Source organism: Mizuhopecten yessoensis, unplaced genomic scaffold (genome assembly GCF_002113885.1).
Source record: "Mizuhopecten yessoensis strain PY_sf001 unplaced genomic scaffold, ASM211388v2 scaffold4835, whole genome shotgun sequence".
NCBI lineage: Eukaryota > Metazoa > Mollusca > Bivalvia > Pectinida > Pectinidae > Mizuhopecten > Mizuhopecten yessoensis.
The window spans coordinates 194,300-219,624 of NW_018405745.1; the positions used below are offsets into that span (position 1 = coordinate 194,300).

Consider the following 25,325-nt stretch of genomic DNA (forward strand, 5'->3'; position numbering starts at 1 on the left):
CTAACACACCGAGCCCATACAGCTGGTAATTTACATAATACTTGGACCTGGAGACTGTAACAGTACAAGATTTTACAGTTATCCTTTTCCATTGATCCGTGTAAGTTGTGATATAATAGGAACAATCTAGAATGGAATAATGTCATTGAAGAGGTTAACAGTTAGCAGGATCTGACAATGTAGAATCTCCCACTGTTAGGCGGTCCTATTGTCCGCACTCACAATACATTTACATAACATTGGGGTGGTGGTGGGCAGGTTACAGGTCCCGCTAAATGTCAACAAGAATGACGCAGATAACTTCAAAAGATCGCCTTGTCCACAGTTCTCCCATAGAAGCCATTTTAGATATTGAAGGAATAATAATGCATTATCTAAGGGTGCTAATTACACAAAGTGTCAGTATTTACTTAGCATAAGTTCACCAATTTCAGCACTGTGACACATACAAACAGCCACAATGGTGTGAGGCCAGTAATGTTAGACTGTGTTCCCCTCTGTTGACAGCACCTGTTTGCCTTATTTCCTCTACAACAGAACAGGTACTGCCGTAAATAATTTCTCAATTATGGGGTATAAAAAGGACATTTAGAGTGTTTGTACAAGTTTCGGAGCGGCTACTTTCTCACTGATTTACAAGACATTGTTGGCATGTTTCGTTGCCGCTGTATGTGGGTGGGTGACATCACCAGTTCCGTACCTCATGTGCTGTGCCCATATATACAAGTCCCATAGAATGACACTGGACAAGTGGCTACCATACATATCCCAATCTTTTCACTCTCAACAAATCTGAACCCAATCCTTCTACAAAATCGAATACTAAAGTTAAAATTTTATGAAGTTTGTTCCAGATTTTTTTCATCAAAAAGCAAATAAGAGTCAAGTAATGACTATTTTGTAATGAGATGTTGTAGGTCAGGATACATATAGCGGTCATCATCAGAACTACGATCGACTGAGAAGGTGTTCCAACAAGCCTAGCCAGCAGTTTATAGTAGCATTTTGATACTGGTCTAGATTTAGGCTTAAGGTTCTTCCACGCGTCCATAAATGACCTTAGATGTTAGTAGGACGTTAAACAAAATAAAACCAAACCAAAACCAGGTTCTTCCATTCCTATGGATGGAATGGTGTTACGTAGTTATGGTATTGAGTGCCTCTGATATCGCAAGACTCCTGGCAATATCATACATTCTGTTCATGGGGATGCACTACTTAAAATCTTTGGGTCTGTCTAATGTATAATGAAACCTGGCCATCATTAGGGATTGGAACATTTTAATATCACTGGTCTTGTGTAATTATCATTTCTGGTATTACAGAATGTCCTATAAGTCAGGTGTTGGTAAAATCAGGTTCCATGCACGTGTTTAAATGTGCCATAATCCTATCGGTAGTATAGTCTCCTCATTAGTGGGTGACCATATTAGGTGGTGGTTGGTATGTGATACACTTGTAAAACTTACGTGACACGGACAAAGTATGAAGCAGGATTTTCCGGTACAAGCTGACTAATTTGTTGAGTAGAGAATAGCCCTCTTGGGCGGTATAAGTATTCCTAAGTGGAGCCCAGTTTTCGCCCTGTATGTAGTGTAATGCACAAAATATCAGCGTTACTTACAATAATCATACTATTGAGTCATTGTACAAATTTACATATTTTGTGAAAAACCAGTGTTTTGCTGGTATTACAAAAATATTTCCATATATGTTGCTGATATGAAGTAAAAATGTTGGTAAAGTTGTCAAGATAACATGCAAAATTGGATTTTGAAAATGAAAACATTATTGCCACGCTTTGATGGGAGCCATTCTTTTACACACTGTTGACGTCAGTGTTTCCAGGTCGTTACATATTGTGGCTGTGGTGTGTACGGGATGTAGCTTATGTCTATAAAGTAGAAACAAATTAAAGAATGTTTTTAGGGCACTACCAATGTATCTGAGCATCACGAAGGTCGTGGTTATTTATCGAGTCTTCAACATCATGTCTATTGTCTTCAATGTGATGATGTCATGTCGTAATCTTATTCTGACATCGCAATGGATGTTATTATACAAGAAAATACTGTTTATTGGGAAATGTTCACGGAAGTTTAACTTTCGCCGTTTTCACCCTCCGCAATTAGGAAGAATTTATCATGACAGCAAATATTATTACACAGCGTACCATATATAGTAATTACTTGTGAAGGGCGAAATTTACATAGGGCAAATATGGATTTGACCTTTGAACGGCGAATATTTGATAGGGTGAAAGTGTACATGTATACAATACATAGAGAAAATTTTATTCACTGTATGATATTGGCAGTATGCTTTTGATAATTGTGGATAAAAGAAAAATCAAAAGAATTCTTCTGCATTTTTTATTTTTTCAAACAGGTAGTTGTTAATAATGTTCGTAAAAGATTTGAACCTCAAGTTCTAAGGTGTAATGGAGATAAACACGAGAGCCTTTGTCTATTGATAAGTAAAATTTACTGAAAGTATAGGATTAAAATTCAAACAATTGGATCATCAAATCCCTATAAGATATGTACATTTGTCCCTGGGAGAGATTGTTGACACGTACACCAACAAATGTAACTAATTGGCAATGAGTATTTAACAATAGGATTTTCTACGCTGTACATTTGTAACCTGTATGATTTTCCCAGGGTAGTTCAGCTATTATGAGGCTTGCGAGTCTGTTTTTGGCACGTTTCGGGATTGTTAAAAAGTCAATTTTTGTCTTGTAATAGCATAATGTCAACATAGTTACCAGGCCCACCCTCTGCTTTCATTAAATTGTTATCTAAAATTACATTGTATTCTGAACATTTCAATAACCAGAATAAGGGCTTTAAGTGTCGCCCAGAAGGGGTTCTGATTTCTTAGCATCATAGTTAAAACAAGCCTAAAAGCGTAAAAAGGTAAAGGTAAAAACCTTTTTTAATGTATCAGAATTATGCATAGTGGCATTTTATAATGTTTGACATAGATGAAATGGAATGTCAAGATATGGAGTTTGTGCGTGTTTTGGGATGGTGCGAGTGGTGCAATCCCTCGCTCCTCTTGGGGCCTCTGTGTTCAAGGGGCTTTGATCAGCTGTATAGAAAGTTTCAATCAATACATCCAATATGATATCAATAAAGCCGGTTGGTCTGCCGGTCTACCTGTCAAATCTAACCAGGTATGACAGCAAACACATTGGCTCTTTATCCCCATACTCCTATCCCAGCCATACACACCAAATTCTTATTTATTCGTCTGAAAAACTACATCTGTTGCCTTGGAAACATCATTAAAACACTGTTGAAAAGAAGAAAAAATGGCACGCCATGCTCAGTTTGGATGTTCAAATCAGTGCAAACAGAGTATTGATAGAGGATAGAATGAGATTTGGGCTGCTGAGGCCGGAGATCAAACATAGGGCTCAGGTGGGCATACTCAGGTGTATGTGTTACCTGCTACACTTACCTGTCCGTTTGTTACCTGCTTTATTGTTACCTGTACAGAGAATGGTTTCAATATGAAATCCAAGTGAAAAGCCTACCTGTACATAGGTCACGCACAAATATTGATTATAAATTATTTTTGAAATCTGGATTAGGATGATTCAAAGTCTTGTGTACATAAGGAAATTGAGGTCTGTAACCAATTTATAAAGGGGAAAGTATGTGGACCCATGATACCGTGTCAATCTAAACATGTCAGAAAGAAATTCAATTATATCAAAAGAAGTTTTAAATCCAGTCATTGATCAGATAAAAGTGAGTCTGTGTAAAAAGAAAGAGTTAAAGACAAGCCATGGCACTCTTTTGATGTGCATTATCTATGATAGGTAATCTGGGAAATGTCAAAAAAAATGTTAAAATTTTATCAATTTACTTTGATAGAACATACTGGACAATAAGCATTGTAAGAATGTGTTCTATTTCTTTATTTTCCATTCTTTATCATATTGAGTCTTCTCCTAGTGGAAATGATATAATTTTTGTGTTAGATGAATATATATTCAGCAATATTGTGGTGTTTTTTGTCTCGCCGCCACTAAGTGGAAGCAAGACTAAGGTGTTGCTTTTTACAGCGATGGTGTCAACATTAAGTTTTTGAGTTTAAATTAGTTTCACTCAAAGTATAAGTGCTAGACCAACCAAACTTGGACCATAGATGCATCTTAGATATTACATACCAACCCATGCATCAAATTCTGGATGCAGCCTACATTTCATGGTCCATTGACTTTGTCAGCATCTCAATCAACATTAAGTTTTTGTGTTTAGGTTAGTTTCTCTGATATGTGCATTGATGGTCAAAGCAGGGCACAGGTGAGACACATCAATCTGAATGGCTTGTTCAAGTTGTCTTAGGCATGTCAGTATATATAGTTCCTCTCTGTAATCAGGAACATCACCCAGTATCCTAATGTAATATTCCTACACTGCACAAGTTTCCAGTTGTACTTTAGACATCCTAGAATTATTTGTCTTAAATAGGTCAGTTTATAATTAGTAACCAGGAAAAAATTCCTTATTGGGACAATTCAGAGGAAGACAAAAGGGTGTTAGTTTACAGCTTCTGTAGTGGCCGGTTATATTTTCAGATTTTTAATTGATTTTAATCGGTTTTCTTATTGTACTGGGCCCAACTCACCTGTGTCTTCATACAAAACTAACTCATTGTGGAAGTGGGTAAGTCTCCAGCTCGCACACACTCATCAGTCGGATTAATGGATCTACTTAAAGTACGGCCATAAATTTATTTAATGATGATCAATTTATGCCTTTGTTGCGTTGTGTTGGGCCCATTGATGATGAGGCAAGATGAGTGCCATGTTGACTTGCAAACAGAAGCTTGTGGAGAGAGAAAGGCAGCGCGGAGGCAGTATTGATGTTTAACATTAGAGCTTTCTGCATTACCTGTCCCAATGACTGTCAAGCCCAGCTTTTATCCTCAGCTTTGTTGGAGTTATTGTGTGATTAGGTTTGTTTAGGAGAAGGATACAATAACTAGGTGCTTATCATCTAGAGAGGTAGACGAGAGGAAAGGATCGATATCTCAATTTGATCTTCACACGCATCATTAGGCCACATTATAGGACGCGTGTTAGAGTTGGGGACTCATCGCCAGAGAGGAGTTGGGAGAGATGGGCCAATAGTGTAAAATGCAGTGGGGCACATGTTCCGATTACACCTGATTCGCACAATCGTCTATTACCTGTTGTAATTAAGTGGTGGAGTAGAGACGGAATATGCATGAGGTATAACCAGCCTGCCTTAATTACAGATTAGTGCTCAAGTGTCTACTAACCAACGGCTCCAAATCGCATCACACACACCAGCAGTTTCACTGCTTGTTATTTAATACAGAAAATATGGCAATCATTACAAAATAATGTCATTGTTACGTCATTTGGGGCCCCGTTCCCAACACCAGACGCTTTCTCGAGTTTTCAAGATAACAAACAGGCATATTTCTGAAATAAGAGAAAGTTGTTTACATTTCGGTAATTTGATTCCGACAAAGATATGACAGTTATGGATGGAGAATGGTAAGGGATAATGTAGAGAGGGTTAAGGGACACTGTAGAGAGGGATAAGGACATTATAGGGAGGGGTAAAGGCAACGTAGAAAGGGGTAAGGACACAAGAGTAGGGTAAGGACAATGTAGGAAGGGAAAAGGACAATGTAGTGAGGGGTAAGGACAATGTAGAGAGGGGTAAGGGACACTGTAGAGAAGGGTAAGGAACACTGAAGTGAGGGGTAAGAACACTGTATAGAAGGGTAAGGGACACTAGTGAGGGGTAAAGACATTGTAGAGAGGGGTAAGGACACAAGAGAGAGGTAAGGACACTATAAACAGGGTTGAGGACATAATAGGGAGGGGTAAGGACAAAGTAGAAAGAGGTAAGGACACTAGATAGGAGCAGGGACACTGTAGAGAAGGTAAGGACATTGTAGAAAAGGGTAGAGACATTATAGGGAGGGGTAAAGGCAACATAGAAAGGGGAAAGGACACAAGAGAAGGATAAGGTCACTGTAGGAAGGGTAAAGGACAATGTAGTGAGGGGTAAAGACAATGTAGAGAGTGGTAGGGACACTGTAGTGAGGGGTAATGACACTATAAACTGGGGTAAGGACACTATAAACAGGGGTAAGGACATAATAGGGAGGGGTAAGGACAAAGTAGAAAGAGGTAAGGACACAAGAGAGGGGTAAGGACAATGTAGTGAGGGGTAAGGACACTGTATAAGGGGTTTGGAAGACTGAAGAAAAGGAAGAAAAATATTATAATTCAAATCAGCATAACCAGTAATTTCAAGACTGATGTGAAATATATTTGGTCTCCATTGGAATTCTTCTATTTCAAATTGTATCAGGGATAGAATACTTCTGAAGGGAGTAACTGTTATTGAATTTCAGTACAGAACCATATCTCTGGTGATTGTATAAATTTTATGAGTCTAGTTACTGAGGAAGTGATGTATATGCTATTGTTGCTAACTTCCATTTGACCCCTAACCTCATGACAGGGTCAGTTTTGGTTGTAGTCGTCTACGCCCACAGTGATTACCTGTTGTCCAGGTAGTGAGATGGTCATCTTACAATGGCCAGTCGCCATGGCTACCAGCCCCCTTGTCCATGCATGTACCAGGCGATGGAGCCTCTGTTACCTGTATTTTACCTGCGAGGACACAATGGTGTGCACACATAAAGGGGCCATCACCCATCTAACTGGATAATAGGCTGCCGATGATAATGTTCTGTAATCTTTGGCGAGTCAATCCTAAAATGACTCTGCAAACAGATTATCAGGAGACATCAACTGCTGAAATTGTTGTTAGTGTGTGACCTGAACAATGTCCTCTTTGATCTTAGTAAAATAAACAAACAACTCTCACACATTAAAAACATTCAGGGTTGTTTAACATATTTTAATGTGATACAATTCATGTTCATTTAACTAATTGGTGGAAACAAGTTTATCAAATATGGATCGAAATTGACATATTTCAGAAGATTCTTATTTGGTTAAACTTTGGTATGGGATTTACATTGTTTTAGCTGCTTCTTTTACTTACATGGATAACAGTGATTTTTAATTTAAAGTTTTTCAGCCAGGCTGCATCACCTAACAAAATAAGTGCTCTTTTTTCCCAAAATAAAAAAAATGATAAATATCTTCCTAATTTCAGTAAAATTGCCAAAAATCTGTAAACAAAACCTGAGTAAGGAAATACATGTACATAGAATTCTGATGGATCATCAAATTGATTTCGGCAGCCAATCAAATGTCCTGCTATTGATGATGAGGAGTCTGATTATGTGTAATTACAGGCTAGACTTTGGTAGTCGTTAGATCTGACAATGATGGCCAACAGAATTGACTATATCCTGTGACAATAAACATCCCGACCTCAAAAGGATGTTATCAAATTATGGGCCTGGTGATGTAGTAACAGAGTAGCAGTGATACACAGGCACTTCCTGTGAAGGCCGTATAAACAATGGCCTCACAAATTCCTGTATCACTGGCCACCCAGCACCCATCTCACTCTCTCAGTCCACACTAAAGTTTAATTACATCAACTCATATCAGTACTCTATGTCATTAATTAGACTAGTGTCCACACTCCACGACACCTGAGTATGGCTCGTCATTAGCGCCAGGTAGATGTCCAGTGACACTGACCAGTGGTAAAGGCTGCCCCTCTGGGTTAGCTCAGTGTGTGTATGGTCTCACGGCCCTGAGTTTATAGCCCAGTGGAAGCCAGTACAGCCAGCCAGCTTTCTCACGCCCCACTGGCTCTGCGCTGCCTGCTATTGTAGGCATCATCTGCATGTGAATGGCCGACTTGCCCTGTCCCGAACCATGTGATCACAGCCTTGCCTAGCCAGCCAGCCGTGAGGAAAGTGTATAGCAGTCAATGTATGTCTAAGTTAGGAACTACTCATAACCACTACCAAGTTAGGCCTGAAAACATGAGTGTTGTGTGTCAACAGTGGAACTGACTTTAGTTGACAGTGCTAGTGTCTATCCCCCAGTGTACATGTTTACTTTGTAACTGTACATGTTTACTCCCAGTAGTGTTAACCATGAGGGACACCTGTGTCGGAAGTTTACTCGAGGTACCTGTGATTTTTGGTACTGTACGGATGTAGTGTAACAGTGATATTTTACCCTAACTGTGCCTTGTGTGGATGTGTCATGCTCTAGGATTAATTCTCTTAAATTCACTGTGGATTACTTCATCATCTACAAAATCAATTCCTCGACACTGCAAATCTCCGCTTTTGGGTGCAAAACGCTATGGGAAGTTAGAACCACTGCCTCAAAATGAAGAAATTGCGAGCACATAAATGCTCCGAACTTGTGCGATTTCTCCTTGTTTTATGTGTGTTTGGTAAGTTCATCTTCCTAAGGTAGAGATTACTGTTTGTAAATTGAAAGATTTTTCTTCAAAAATACATTTGTTTATTTTGAAGAGAAATCTGTCGATATGGTATGTATACATTTTAGGGAATTGATTCAGTGAAATTCTAGCTGAAAGTCAGCTTTATGTGGCATATAATTTGGAGTAAAATTACGTCAAACTATCATGTCTTTTTATAAAATTTGTTTATTTTTCTTAAATTACTAGAAATTTATTCTAAGACAAAATGTAATTTCTTTTCCACTACAGTATGTAGTTATAAGTGATGAAAGCTTGGTGGTACAGGAATAGAGATTGAATTGTAGAATTTATTGATTTTATACCTTAATGCTTTTACAGGATATGAAACAAAATTTGTCATCCTAATATCAAAAGCTTAGAAAATTTTAAGAGATATATTTAAATTTTACAGTTAAAAGTACAAATAAACTGGAGTTTTATCATAAAGCTCCATTCATTTCTCATTGAAACCATGGCTCCATTCTCTCAGGAGGTAGTTAAAAACTTTTTAACGGTTTCATGTTTGATACAAATATACATTACGGAAAGTCCTTTTGTTGTTTTATAGAAATAAAGAAAGTAACATTTAAGGGTTAAGATGGTTTTTGATATATTTTTTTTGTAAATATTGCCTGATTTGTTGGCATTTAAAACTTCTCATATGAAGATTACGCATCAATTTTCTATTCAGTGACGTTAATTTGAAACCCTGAAAATGATATCACAACATGGTGCTATTGTGTGTTTGTCTGACTTTAAGGAACTAAATTACATTCCCACACGTTTCATCTTACAGCTGTAATTTACAGGTAAAACCGGCAAAAACGATTCTTCTGACCTCCCCCAGTTCAGGGTGATATATATTACACCTTGAACACAAAAGTGTTTCCTCTCTGTGATCATGTTCTCAACCTTCAAAATACCCGTCAGGTTAAAGGACAATAAATATAAGTATACCTACAAAAGCCATGTTTCAACATTTTTTCTATCCATTATGTTATTTTGGTGTTTCTATAAAATGACACATACAATTATTTCATAATTTTGGAAATTGGCTTGTAAGATATCATCTGAGCAAATGAGAGACAGGTGTAATTATGTAAATATCTCCCTAACAATAAATACCTGTAATTAACTTGTCAAATCTGACTGGTATTACAAATATTTTAAATTCACAAGATAATGGTTTGGGGCCATCTTGGGACTGTCGACATAGGTTTTGATTTAAACAAAATTTGTTTTATTTTTAATGAAGTTCACAAAATTAAAATATACAATTTTATAACTTTTCTTTTGTCAAAATATGAATTTAACCAGCAGTAATTTTGTTGTTGAAATTGTGCAGGCACAAAATAAAGGTATATGACTTAAAACCACTGGAAGCTGGAGATAGTTTTACCCAGGGAGATGAATTGTGAATTAGCTTTATCATGTCCTAGCTAGGGTTTATTGGCTAATTAGTTTAGTGGCCCATTAGCACCTTGTCCCATGAGACTATTCACAGGTGAGCAATACAGGTGAGTGAATTTCATTAAGACCAAACTTTCCAGTTAGGTGACAGGCCCAAGCTGTTAGACTCCCAACCTATTAAAGCTGTCATGACCTCAGTTTAACTGTCAACATTGATGTCAAGATCAGCTCAACCCAGGGGTGTGTGTCCCCTCACCCCAGGGATAAAACTAATTAATATTAGTGAACATTCTCCACACCCTAGGGGCCAAATCACTTCATATTAGTGATAAGAAAGGGTAGAAATTGTCAGACATATAAGTAATATGTGTTAAGTCTCCAGGGTGAGAAAATTTCTACAGGAAAGTCTTGTATCCCAAGGGGCGACGTAGCTCCCCCTCTGTTGACAGGGAGTGACAGAGGGGTTTATATCCCTTTGTGCCTTAAAATGCCAATTTAACACATTTTCATTAAATGATAAAAGGGAAAAGAAACATATTCCTGTTGTTTGTGTAGTTGTTTGTCTAGATTAGGGTTTATCAGTGAGACAGTGACAGGATGGGCCAGTGACTATATAGGTTACCTTGTAGGTAGTGACAACACTTCTATGTTTTATTGATAACTGTTTCATAAACTTTCATTTGTACTGTTAATATTGACAATGGACAACATTTTTTTAATTACATATTTTAAAAATAATGTGAAAATTGTATTGGGAACTGGTTTTGGACAAAATAACAGCCTTCAAAAATATTGGTAAAACAAAAATATTTTTGATCACAAATTTACAATATACTTTGAAATATCTATAAGATTATCCCAAGAAGAGGTTAAAGTAGAATAACTAAAATTGTCCAAAATTCACAAAATGATAGTCAGAAAATATGGTAATATGAAATATTCACAGGAAAAAATGGTACATGTATTACGAAATATTCATTAATGAAAGGAGATATGGTTTTATGAATTTTGAAATATATTGCCAAAAAAAATTTCACTTTCTTTAATTTCTTTTGGGTCTTGTCTGAACATTTCCCACGCCAATTTAAAGAAAATTGCTTATATAATGAATATCTGAAATAGATTTGATGAAAATTAAATAAATTGGAAACCTAATGCAGTACTAATAGATGACATACTGAAAAATTTGCATGAAAATTACTTCAAGTGAATTAATTCATTTTTCAATTTGGACATGTTTACACTATATGAAGTGTATATGGTAGATAGGACATGTGGTATATGTCTATCAAAAGTAACTAGGTATATATCTTCCTCCTGTGACTGGAATCATTGATATGGACAGCATGCAGAACAGTTTAGAGATGTGTTACCCAGGGACTTGATGACATTTGGAGTGTGGCTCCCCACTGGGGGGCAGCACTAAAGGCTTGGTTCCCAGGGGTTTCCCAGGGATTGGGGTGCCTGTGTAAATACACAGCCATAAACACTACCATCAACTTCTAACTAGACAGGTCCTGCCCTAGGGGCCCAGCAGCTGTATCAGCTACTGTGATTGGTCAACAGCTATCAGGGGTGGTCAGAATTGGTCTTAATCTCCCATCTCCCGCCATACCACATCAAAGTCTTTCATTAGGATTATCATTTTATCATTATGCACCAATTACCACTACAAGTTAGCAGTATTGGGGACAGGAACAGGTGCTCTGTGTTCCTCTGATCTTTTGGAGGAAAGTGATAACACACAAGCTCAATGGTCCCATCCAATAACACACAGCATCAGTAACAAACAACAGGCCAACTCAGAAAACAGGTGCTCCAGATGACTTTGAAACTAGTTAAAGACACCCGCCACATGAATTCTTTTAGCTTCCCTTGAATATAAGGCACATAAGCTGCCTATAGGCTGGTACGCAGGTTAATTTTGAAGCTGAAAAAACCCCGCTTGTTGCAACTTCATCCCTTGTCTCCCCCTACCAAGGCTCTGCCATGGGACTAACAAGGGTAAGCCTCTGAATATCGTTACCTAGAAGGAACCTTCTTTGATCCAGTAATGTGTCCCCCCAATGCCTATTTAATTTCCTGACACTTGTTTTCCTTGTTGTAAGGAAAAACACTTGTAACCCCCTATATAGGTCCCTGGGGTTTAGGAGTACATGGGAATCACCCAACTCTTGAGCTATATGGCAGAGAAAGGCTAATTGTCCCCAGCTTATGAACTACTTCCATGGCTAATTGAAAAAGTCAGAAGAATGTTGCTTACACACACCAGACAAGAAGGGGCCGCATTTATCTTCCAACGTTTAATACATTAACCTTATAAACAGAAACTTATTAATTTATGATACTTATTTTTTATAAAACTTCATTCAGGTAATGTTATTTGAGTTGCATGTTAAATAATCATGTCAATGCTACACTGTAGAAAATATTAGATAATTTTATAAAGATTAAGAACATCATAATTTGGTGAGTTGGAAGCTGTCAATGCGTTTGCTGCGTTAGATGCTGGGTGTGGGAAAGCTGGGGTGCTGGAACGGTAACAGGTCATCAGGCCACACTTACATAATCCAGGGCCACCTCACAGTAGTCACACAGTCACAGCAACATTTCTTTGGTGGGAATAAAAATATCAGGGTGTACTGATGGTGTTCCCATCCATTTGCCCTTTCATCTGCCTGTTTTAACATCACATAATGGTAATGTTCCTACTTATAGTTTAGGTCCCGACAGCCTGCTGGTTAAATTGGTGGTAAAGTTAAACTGGGTATTTTAAAAAGTCATTAACAAAATTGCTCAATAAATTTCAATGAGAATTTTGTTTACCAAGTTTCAAATCAGTTTATTTCTGTACAAAATTACAAAAGTACATTATACTATTGTTAAAACAAAGATTGATGCCTTTTCTTTCTTTCTTGTTTTAGGGTAAAATGTGAGGCAATAAATTACTTCTATGTAGTGTCTGAGATTTGAAAATAATCAGTAATCAATAGATTTACGCAGAAATTAAATTGGATGTGTTACCAATTACCTTTACCTGTGGTTTTGACCTGTTCACCGGTGGTTAAGATATTAAATTTTGTCTCAAACAGAGAGGCAGTTTTTATTTTTCTTCTGGCTGACACTAATGACGGACAATCAAATTATTTGTAGACATTTTTTTTTACTTGAGATTAAATTCAACCAATTTTGTGAATTACATTAAGTGGTGGACAAATCTAACTACATATCAATGTCATTTTTTTCAAACTGAAACGAAATCCTTTAGACATAGATGTGAATTTATTTGCTTGGAATGGATACAAGATGTTGTGACGACGACGAGTTTGTTCCAGTTCTCTTCTTCGTCACCATTTTAGGGTCAACGGTTTACTGCCTAGCCATTATAACAAAGCCCACACCAGTGGTTCCATATTCTTCTGAAATCTTCACACTAAAACTTTTTTGGAAAACCATTCTCAGTTAGTATACAATTTTAGTACTGAAGTTCAGCATAAACCTATCACTGATATGTTTATCTAATAATCTGGATTTGTTAAAAGCAAAGTTATCTTTTTGTTTTCCATGTTAAACGTATGATAAAATGACTAAATATTAATGGTTTTGAAGTTTACAAATGCAGCTGATACTCTCCTGTCAAAATAAGGCTGGAAGTGGTCATGTTTTCAACAAATGACACAACATTGAGATGTTGTTGGTTTTCGGAGTGACATTTCAAATGTTGTTTTTACAAAAATAAGGACAAATTTCTGTCCATGAGAGTGACATTTTGTTTTATTAAAATATTGGAATTTTGCATCATATTGGTATAGATGATGCAATGCATTTACATGCATGGAAAAGTACTACCCAAATGAGTAAGCCAGAGGTTTAACTTGGTTTGAGATGAAATGGAAGTTTACCAAAAAAGAAAATATTGGATTATGGTTATTATATGTGTTGGATTGTATATCTTTTGAATGTTTTTGGTAGGGACTGTTGTTGAGAACATAAATAGGAGAATTGGATGTTGAGTTTGTTTGGTCAGTTTTAACGACGGTAACTGTTGTTGAAGGATATAAATAGGAAGTTGGGATGTTGAGTTTGTTTGGTCAGTTGTTTTAACGACATTACAGCCCTATAAATCAATAATGACTGATGACCATGGCTTTGTAGATGTGGGCTGGTGTTTTATTGTCTTGTGATCACAGAGTGGTCGTTGTAGCTGTGACAGGGAGATGCCTTTACACCAGACCTATTCCCGTTTTACAGCTGAAATCACTTACACCCCTACGCTATTGACATATAAAATAAATTACAGGTATGAAAAAGTCTATAAAGGTGTCAGGCCTGCAGCATGTTAGTCTGATAACGACGGTAGGCACTGTCCACTTTCATGTACTAGGGTTGTACCTGTGACCGCTAAATACTGTACACCTGCAGGAACACTGACCGCTGAAAACAGACCGATCGATAGACATCGGCCAAAGTTTTGTTTCATAACATTCAACGATGATTGACTTGGTTATAAAAGGGTACTCATGATGTCAGTCATTGGAGAAATCAAGAGTTTTGTTTTTTTTGAAATATTTTTTGAAATATATGTATTTTTATAAGTTTTTGATTAAAGTACGGTAGTTGTTTTAACTAATTAACTTACTTACTCTCTCAACTGTTTTATGTTTGAGGTACTTGAGCTAGATCCTCTAAAAATAATAAATTCCTATGTGAAAGTTGAGTAGTTCTCTGCAATTGAGGAAATGGGCGTCATTAGAGGTATGGGCTACAAGTGTTTGGACGGGTAATGGCCTACAAGTGGATAGAGAGGCTAAAGGTCACCAATACCAACTTTTCAAAATACAGTTTAATTAACAGTCTTCTCTAAAACAAGGACACAGTTTCAAAAGTCAAAGAAGACTTGTTACTGTTTAAATGAAAAACCATTGTATAGTACAGAGGGCTTTTTAGCTAAGGTGTTAGCTGCAAGCTATTGTTCAAACTTTTATTATAAAAGGAATTCAATTTAATGTTAAAAGCACATATGAAAAATATCTATTAATTCTTCTACGGGTTGTATTTTTGTTTCATTTAGAAAACACTCAACATCAATTAATCAATGAATAACAAATGCAAGAAAACAGCATTTAATTCAAAATAATGTTGAGGTAGTGAATTGTTCCTTGCAAAGAAATATAGTAGAAAGTCATGCAATGTGTTCGAATGTAGATCAGCTTTTAGAGTAGGCCAGTAGACTGTTGGGAGGGGGCTACAGTAAAGTGTTTACAGCTTGAAGGGTTATCTTCAGTCTAAGGATATCAGACCCTCTCCCCAATGCTTTTTGATAACACTTAATGAACATTTCTCCTGTAATTGGTAAAAGGTATTAGTCTCCCTGATAAGGAAACTTTAAAAGTTCAGATTTCAGAGAAAATTAAGGTCAAAACAACCTGGCAGTTTTTCGTGTGACTGCATTCATTTTCTCCACAACCAATCACTGCCGCTGTGAAAGGACTTTAATTGGCGATAAGGTTAAGTATAGAATGTGTGTCCACAATAAAGTACAGCTATATGTCTGTCCATAGAAATTCAGCTCAATATTTTTATACAAGTTTTGACTGTTTCCAAGACAAAACAAAACATAATAATATTTAGAAATGTGTATTTTATAAAAGATTTTGCTAATTGAAAGAATTGAATTGTATTTGATTTCCTTCGATCACTTTCAGAGAAAAATTGTACTATGCTTACATAGATATCAATGTTATTTAAAAACAAGATTTTAACAAGATTTCCATCCTATATTAATCGCATGTTGGCTTGGGCGGGAGAGTGCAGAGGTCTTTAGTGTGATAAACTGGAAACACGAGTACTCGGAGAAAACCCACACAACGTCATAATTTAGTATTTTCTGAATGTTGAACCTTGTGTCCAATCCTATTGCTGTGATATGTGGAAGTAAAATATGTTTCAAGAAAAGCTAAATGAATAGGATTTCGCGGTCAGTAACAGTTTCCTGTACATGTAATTATTACACAGTTAAGTGTCAATCCTCTCATTTTCTGTGGTACTGTAGTGTAAAATAGCACTTGTATATCGTGACTGGCAGAAAGTTGACGGTTTATCAGATACACTCAACCTTTCTTGTTGTCTAATATCATGTAGAGTTTAGGTTTGTAGTAAAAAAAGCTTTTGTTTCAAGAAATTAAACCCCAGGTGATTTTCCAGTCATGAAGAATGACAAATTTGCTTACTGCAAAACCAAGGGGATTTCAATATCCTGGGTACCTGTTGCACGAGTGAAGGGTGTAGAATTGTCACGATCGGCGATATTATCTACCGCTCCTCACACTTCACCATCTATATTATATTTGTGTGTAGACCTGAGCTTTTCTCCAGGGTCAAAAAGTAAAAGTTGTTGGAGCGGCAGTGAAATTTAGCGGCTCACTACCCTGCACGTTTGGGATACCGCAAAATTCACAGATTCCGATTTGGTCTCAGTACATGGCTCTCGATTGTTCCTCTAGTATAAGTGGGCCAAACAATGAGGGCTTCACAATGCTGAAAGGGGCCCTTTGTGGACTCGGAAACTGTCTGACTGGCTTCTCCGTGGTCCTGCCTCATTCTGGTAATCGGCTTAGTAGCGGTATAGATATGCGACTGAGATTGGCGGGTACCTATCACACCGCTAGTGTACAGCTTTCACTACCTGAGTACCCATAATGCCTAATATTATTTCACTCAGATGTAATTTCTTCGAGTGCCTTACTGTACAATACAGAGGGATTAAGTTGGGGGCCCATGGAAGGGTAACCAAGTTTGACACTCTTTTAATTTTATGTTTCTTAACGATACATGATTCTTTATACACATTTTTGTTTCAAATATTTAAATCATAACTAAGTGATAATGTTTGATTTTTTTTTAACTTAAAGTTAAGTATAATTTAAGCAGAATAAGTTTCGGTGATGTGGGGGGAAAACAGGTAGATTATTTTTTTAGTTAAGTACTGTGTGTATTTTACATGTACACTGTCAATTGTATTCATTAGAGATATACAGTAGGATTAATGAGTATTGGAACCTAATACAGGGCAATCACTGTCCATAGGTCAAACATAGATCCATCCAGTTGATCTCAAGTCTTATGCGTCATGATTAAGAACCTCAGGTATGTGATAAAATAACATTACTGAGATAGCATTTAGAGAGCTTGTATGAAAACATTGCTGAGATCCTGTATACAAACATAAGTGAGAGCTTGTTTTGTCCACGCGCATTATTATCTTTAGGTATAACACTCAATGCAAGATGATGCCCACGGCAGGACTTATTGTTATTTACTCGTCTATTGTCCAGACTCGTGTTGGACCCTTATACACTTTGCATACCAAGATTTAAAAATTATTTCGTTCATGATTTTCAAAATGTATTATAGGGGAATTGGTTTAAATCTGTTGGGGAGATTAATGTGTATATAGATATCAGGACACCCCCAGGGTACCTCTGTGTTGTGGTGCCACTAATTCTTTATTGTTCAGTATTTTATGAGCAGTACATTACTGAGAATAAACAAACATGCATAGCTCCTTAAATAGCTGTGTTAAGTACCGGTATTCTCAACTGCAGGTGACATGTGGATAAACAGGTTTCCTTTGTGCACTGATGCAGTGATAATGTTATGGACAACCTTTGTCCTGTCTCATTCCTGTGGTCTCTTGTCATGTCCAGCTGGTCAGGGACTGGTCAGATTCTATGTATGAATAAACTGTAGAATTTACAACAGCAAATTCATATCAAAATATTACCAAATTTGTTGATTCATTATCTCTATTCAATCTTCAAGGGTTACAATTGAAGGACAAGTAACAAAAATCCTGCATAAAGAAGTTTTAAAATTTGTTCAATGTCTCTAAAATTAAAGTGTTCAGTTAAAAGATGGTTTTCTGTATAATTTTCAGCCATGGCTATCATGTTTCCTTGTTGTAATGTATATAAAATGACAAAATAACGTACTGACAGTACAGTATATAGTGATTACATTGCGTTGATACGCTTCTAAATCCAATTCCAATGAGTTATAAGCCTACCAGGACCATGTGTTTTCTTTGTGTTCTATAGGACAATTCTACTTTCAAATGTAAGGGTCACAGGGTTTTTAACATGTACTTTCAATAAATATGACCACAACCATATATTAACTCTTCGTCAATTTAACTGGATGAATAGCATGACAGGTGATAGTTGTTTGATTGGCTTTGAAAGAGCTTCTTAATGCACACCTAGTTAGTTATACATCCAAAATTGTTTTTGATATTATGACACTTTTTTCAGGGAATTTTCTTTCACTTATGATTATTATGGAACGTGTGGAATGTCTGCAATATAAACAAACATAACACTGTCTCTTTCAAACATAAAATAACTATATTAATTGTATCAAAAGCTGATCTTTTAAAAATGACCAACTTTTTAAAATCTGATACACCTTTCCTGTTTCATCGAATATTTCACTGACCTTTTTAATGAAAATTTTATTTACATATTATAAATTATTGATTTGTGCTAGAAACCTGGCTTGAGGTAAATATTGTATGTATGTAGGGTAGTAACAGCGTAGAATAATTGAATCTGTGCCTGACACACAGAATGGAAGAGATTGAGAGTAACGATCAATGTTCTGGCATTAACGTACCTTTACCTGCCTGATTATCATACACCTGAGGTAACAAGCAGGCAAAGCATCCTACCACAAAATTTACCATGTTTGTGTAATGCAAAAATCATGTCAAGTGTTTTAATGTTGGCGAGTTTATGCCGACATTGGGCGACCTCGTCACTGACAGAATAGCTACAGCTAGATGATCTGGTCACCACTGTTACCTCATCGATCCACACAGAATTTGTGCACACAAAATTTAAAAAAAAATACAAAACTGATTCATTCTTTGTTTTTGGCCTGTTTCTATTGATTTTATTGGTGTGTGTAAATATTGGTTCATATATTTATATTATTTTCTCTAATTTCATTACTACATTATAATATATTAGTGTGTCTGACCCTTCAAATCAATCATATAATTCAACACAAATTATTCATTTAATTATTTCAAGAGATATTTATGAAGACATTAAATATTTTTAACACCCTGCAGACATACCCAAGAACACTAATGCATCTTATGCATCCAGATTGCTGGATATCCCTTTCTTTTTTGTGCTTTCTATCTTAAAATAAAATAGCACATTATCCTGACCGAACCTGGACCCTGTGACATATAGTTCTGTGTTTTCAGTGACAGGTGTGCTATAAGTTCACCCCCTTAGAGTTAAAGTAGACATTTTAAGCTTAGTAATGTAGTACCAAGCTGTGCTATGTGCAGTGCCATCCTTTAGATAAGTGTATGGTGATACAAACCTACCCGAAGTCAGTATGATACATTGTTCTCCGGATAAAACCCATTGGAAAGTTAGGAATGTAGATGGACCTGCCTGACACTCTACTTTGGACACTTGAAATTCTGTATAGGCGTTATATTATGTGGATTGTTTAACACTGTATCATACAGAGGGGAGGGAAACAGCTCCTTAGGTCCCCCCGCCATCTGTGAGGTTCCCAGGGCCCCTTATAGCACTGTTCCCTATACACATATTTACTAAGCCGTACCTATGTGAACCACTAACTCAACATCTGTCATCTGTCCTGACTCTGATTGTGACAAATTTAATGTAAATTGAACAAAATTACCTAAATCCTGATCATGTGACAATTGTAATTGAGCAGTGGTGGTGAGTTGTTTCTGGTGGCTGTTCAACTAGGGTGATATGGTTTTGCAAGGGGGAATAGGAGACCTTTCCACCGAGCCAATGGGAAAGTGGGAAGCTAAATCTGTTGTACATGATTAGCAGCAATAAAACATTCAATATTTAATGTCACCAGACTCCCAGGCCCTTTGTGCTGTAATTATGTAAGGGGAGACAACAAATATAATGGGTGAGAATCGTCACATTTATAAACATGGGTTTTGTATCTCTGCAGATCTTGAGAAAGTCAAGTCTGACTTCATTAAATTGTTAAAAAATGCTAATCATTTTGTTTTTGGTAGAATTAAATTAAACAAATCTTTTTGTGTTAGCATCTATAATTAATACATAACATTTGATTTATAATTTTGATGATTTGGTTTATTTGAGTGAAGCCAGACCATTTCGGATAGAAAATTTGCTGGCCTGTAATTTCTGCCTATGCTATAAAACAGTAGGACCTGTTAATGTTTGGAAGGGTTGACTGTAAGGTACACCCCAGACCAGCCTCTGAATCTGTACTGAATGTTTACTGATGCAGCACTAGATCACTGATAACAGGTCAGGGGTCGTCACTCAGGATACATCTGTTTTCTATCTTGTTTACACAGATATTTACACTTGACACACAAATCTAGTACAGCACGACCAAACAAAATAAAAATTAATGGAACAAGAAATTGTTCCCCAACTTTCCTCCTGCTTGGTGTGTGTACTGGTCATCCCTCATTGCCATCCTCTGCCTCTGGACGACTAGCAAATCAAACATATAATAGGCTGCTAATTTCCGACATAGGTAATTGAAAATTTCAATATTGAAATTTAGGTATCTGTAGAAAGCAGTGTGGGCTAGCTTCTACAATTAAAGTATTTGACCTTATTAACTAAATAGTTTATTCCAATGGCCTGCTTGAAAAGGAAATATCACATTGAAAAAAAATACACTTGGTTGATTAAAAGGCCCTTGAAGTTTAAGTTTTGTATTTTAAAGTCTGTATAGTAAAATGATAGCTCTGAAATTTAAATCCTGAAATAGGCCTTAAATTAAGATGGAAAACCTTGAAATTTCTGTAGAAATTATTTTAATGATTATTGTATAGATTTTCTAGGAAATAAGGAAATACATGTATTATAATAGGGGAAAAGAAATAAAAAAATACACCAAAGAAACATTTTCAAGTTATTTTCTATGTATGATTAAAGTAAAAAAAAAAAAAATTTTAAATTTAAAATCATCCCCAATAGACACTGATATCGGAAATATGTGTAAACCTTGACTAGGTATATGTTGAACAGCACAGACTGGAGTGTGTTTATGGTGTAGTGTTTGGACAGGAGCTGACACATCGGACAGCTGCGATATATGATGATTACACTTACTGTAATTTAAACACATTTGGTGTGGTATTTATTTTCACTTTATTTTGGGTATACTAACATCATGTGAACTATTATTTTGACATAACTTGGACATAGATGCTGAGTGAAAGGTAAAGTGATGTTGTTGCCGATAAATTAACAAAGGTGCCAGTAAATGTGCACAAAAAGTAAATAATCTGCAGTTCACTGTTAATATCACACATCTCCTAAACATCAGCTATGATTTTATTGATTCAAACCATCTTTTTAGAAGTACAGGTAAAAATTACGAGAAACAATGTATTCTATAAATAACCAGATGAAATATTACCCTGTTTTACACTGGTGGGTTTGTGTTGACTTGGTCCAGCTGACCACTGGACAAGGTGGACACATTGGACACATGTCTGTTGTTGGATGATCTATGTATAGACACAAGTCACCATGTGGTGACAGAGTTGTTCTTTACCTAGAACCTGTCTCTGTGTGTAGGGTGGGGGTGCTTATCATTAGCAATGTGTCTGGGTCACAGAGATGTATGTGTGACCTTTCAACCCACCTGTCTTACCTGCGGGCTGTCCAGGATGGTACGTCTGGGTCCTATACAATAACTGACAGTACCTATCCTCCCTCTATAGCCGCTAACAATACCAGCTGGTTAGGAACTACCTTTTACAGACTCTCTCCATGGATTAATCTCCTCATTTACCACATTCTAACAAATTCTGTCTGGACCAATTTGTATTAGTTTTCAGTGAATAAGATTCCCTTGGCTTCTAATAATCTTAGCTGACCTAGATGTGTTGTTGGTTTAGTTTATGTGCAATATATTAGGTGAATAAGTTAGCATCATTTACATTTGTATCATATACACTGTAGATATTTTACAAGTGAAAATATCCTGCACTAAAGGAATCTTGTTGATAGAAAATGAGATAAAATACACCTGTCACAGGGGTCCGGGTGGCTAGGTGTAGCCTATTATCACCCAGGAAAAAATATATATATACAAGTGTGTTCTTGACCCTGCCCTTGTCGCCGCTCCAGGTATCATTTTTTTACAATTCCTACCTGAAACGATAGCGTACTACATCTGTCACTTTGCCAGAAGGTTACAAGGTTTTGTCTACTTTCTGTAAGACAGACATTTTCTCACGGCAAGGTGTTTAAAATATTCTTTAAAAGTTGCTATTTTTGGACCAGAAACGCACCTTCATGGTCATCCATTCATGGAGTCCGACACTTGGCACAAAACACTGGTCTTTTACCGAGTTAGAAATTGAAAGTTTGAATGTTGTGTAGAAATTTAAAATGTCTTTTCTAACAATTGCAAACACTATCCTCTAGTGATAATGAGACAGGGACCTATTTTTCAAATATTTTACTTATTTTTCAGGTTTCCACGGCATCCACTGTCAAGTTAACAATGATGACTGTGCAAACAGCAACTGCAGCAATGGGTCAACTTGTCGGGACGGAATCAACACCTATACCTGTGAATGTCCCCCTACTCACACTGGTACGTCAGGAATGAATTTAGAAAGTTTCTGTCTAGTTCCCCTTCAAAAAGTCCTAACACATAAGCAACAAGAAAGCTGTCAAAACCCAAACAAACAACCAAGAGTATTAAATAATAATATTCCTTATAGATTTGATGACATCAATACCTTGACCAACAACATGCACAAACGAACATGCATTCAAGACAAAAATGTATCCCTTTTCTTGTTCACATGAAGAAGATACAAAAATTATGTCATACCAGGATGTAGATTTTTTTTATCTCACACAGATACAAACATACTGGGTGGACAAAGTAAGAAAATTTGCATCTTTCTTAACCGACATTTTATTGTGGGAAAATATAATATTTGTCAAGTCAGTTTTCTCATGAGAAATGCATGATTTATATTACGCAATACATATTTTGTATGAATGGATGATTTTAATGAGTTGTTTAATTTCTCCTTAGCTTAATCTTCATATCAAAAGGAAGGAGGGGGAAACTTTATCCTATTTTAAATATTTTTAAAAAGTATTTACTACACAAGTTACCTGACTAGGAAATATGTGACTAGCGTGAGATTTTACCTGTCTCATTGTGTGGACATACCTGTACAGAATACTGGACCAGCTCTCAGTAACGGGCAGGTGTCGACACTTCTAATGAATGCATCAAGGCCCGGCCAGTTTTTTGGAGGGAAATAAGGGGATCAAGTGGGAGGGAGTAGTAAAAAAAAAAAAAATGTAGGTTATGTATAAAGGTTGTTGGGGGGGGGGAGGATGGGACTAGTGTCCTAGAGATAATGAGCCAAGATACTGAGGATAGCTTACTTTTTATGATTCTGATACAGATTACACCTGATCGAAAATTCCATTCTGACAGATTCCCAAAAGAGATTGGGAAAAAGAGGGTTTGAATTTACAAGGGTCCGCTGGGAGATTGGGGTAGGATTAGAAGGGGAGACGTTAGGTGGAGAGTATTTAAGGGGTCCAGGGTGTAGATGTGATCAGAGATAGCCCAGTCTGGGGACCTGTTGCGACAGCCTGATGTTTTTGTTTTGGCGTTGGATAGAGATGTCCTGATACGGGCTTACTGTACCGGTAGTGTTTGAGGGCCGTTCTGGAGCAGATCTTTGTCATTGACATACACACACTAACAGCTTTGTTCTCAACATTTAAACCTCTTTTAACTAAAACACATTATTTCACCTTTGTTTTGATATTTCTACAAGCATTTGTGGAAAGAAGACCTTACAATGTGGGAAAAGGGTTTGATTTCAGCAGAACTATCTTATAAGTTGTAAATCATGTGAGTCATTAGTTTGCTGTTTACTTACGGTTAAAAAAGAAGCAACACTTCCTTTGACAAAGTAACAAATAATTGTGAAAAACATAATACTGTATACATAGACTTTGTGAGTTTCCTGTTTGTGTTTTTGTTTTTGAAGAAGAAAACGGGGCAGTCTCATGCTAATGGTATGAAACATAATTCCTCTATTCTACTACAAAAGTTTTAAAAAAACAAATATCCTATGCATGGAAAACAAAGCAGCCATCTTTCTTGTGGGAAAAAAATTATTCTCTCTGATAAAAACGATTACCGAGTAATAATGCTACAGACGATCAAAGTTGATTTGTAATACTGACGTTTTTCAAACTTTTTAATACCATATTTATTACTAACACAACCTTTTAAATAGTATCTGAGATAAAAGAGCAAGATAGAGATTTGAAAAACATATCCATTATCCGTTAAATTGTCAAAGTAATAAAAGGTTAGATGATGTGTGGGGATGGGCTGATGGAAGAAGTTGTGTATTTTTACATTTAACTGACCATCCTATCTGTTAGACTGTGGGGGGCTGGTGTGTGCGAAAGGGACAAAGTTGTGATGTCCAATTTGTCAACAACCAGAAAACCTGTGACCATGTCACTGGAAAGAAAATACAATGAGAAAAAACACTTTCCCATGGCAGCTTTACTCTGCTGTGATTAATTAGCCATCAAAAGTTAACACAGCTATTGAAAACCTCAAAATATGGTGCATGTGAACGGACCTCAGGCCGGTCCACACAAAGGCAAAGTGTCGGCCCGCTATAATTACTGAAGACATATTTTTTGAGAGGTTCATTGGGCTGTGTGAATTGTGCTTGAGATGAGGACACAAGATATTGGGATTAAGGCAAGCATGTTGTCAGAGTAACCAACTTCTGTAGACTCAAGGCCAACACTGGTATTTCAGTGGAATGCACCTTTGCTATTTTTTGTTCATGACTTAATACAATAGGTATGAAGGAAATTTCATATTCTTTATACAGATGTACTGCAGAGATTAAAGGGATACCTTGTGTTTCTGTCGTTAAATATTATATGAGATGACTGTCGTGTATTGTTCTGTTATTATTGTCGAACAGGTAGAATAAAGCCAGTCTGATTTGTAAGTCAGAAACCAGACTGCTGTCAACTAGCACAGTAAATGGGATAAGCAATCAAAACAGACTGTTGTTAAAAATAAAACACCTTCCACACATATGATGTAGCATCCGATCTGTGATTGAAAGGAAATGAGAATTCACTCTATCTAAAGAAGTTTTGATATCTGAAATAGTGTAGCATTAATTTCTGGTAATCCAAGCCATTTACAGTTTGAAAAATGTTTCAAGCCATTTACAATTTGGAAAATGTTTCAAGTCCTATATATTACAGTAAACATATAATAAAACTTTTCTACTTTTTAAACCCCCTCATAGAATTATGTAGGATCTTTTAATCTTCATGATTGACTCAAGTTGTTCTGGTTTATTCGTTGATAAGTGCATGAACATAGTGGGAAATTTTCAAAATCTACAAG

At 36.5% G+C, this 25,325-nt stretch overlaps 1 protein-coding gene across 4 annotated transcripts in view; it reads left to right on the forward strand.

The window, feature by feature from the left end:
• LOC110449851 (neurogenic locus notch homolog protein 1-like) overlaps nt 1-25,325 on the forward strand; it is an 89,131-nt gene that overhangs the window by 38,546 nt on the left and 25,260 nt on the right. For 3 of the 4 annotated variants that reach the window (XM_021496978.1, XM_021496979.1, XM_021496980.1), the window contains exon 7: nt 22,368-22,490. In XM_021496978.1, the coding sequence (XP_021352653.1) occupies nt 22,368-22,490 (123 nt within the window). Of the gene's footprint in view, nt 1-7,384; nt 8,394-22,367; nt 22,491-25,325 lie in introns of those variants that run through there. The other variant, XM_021496981.1, reaches the window with a different exon arrangement.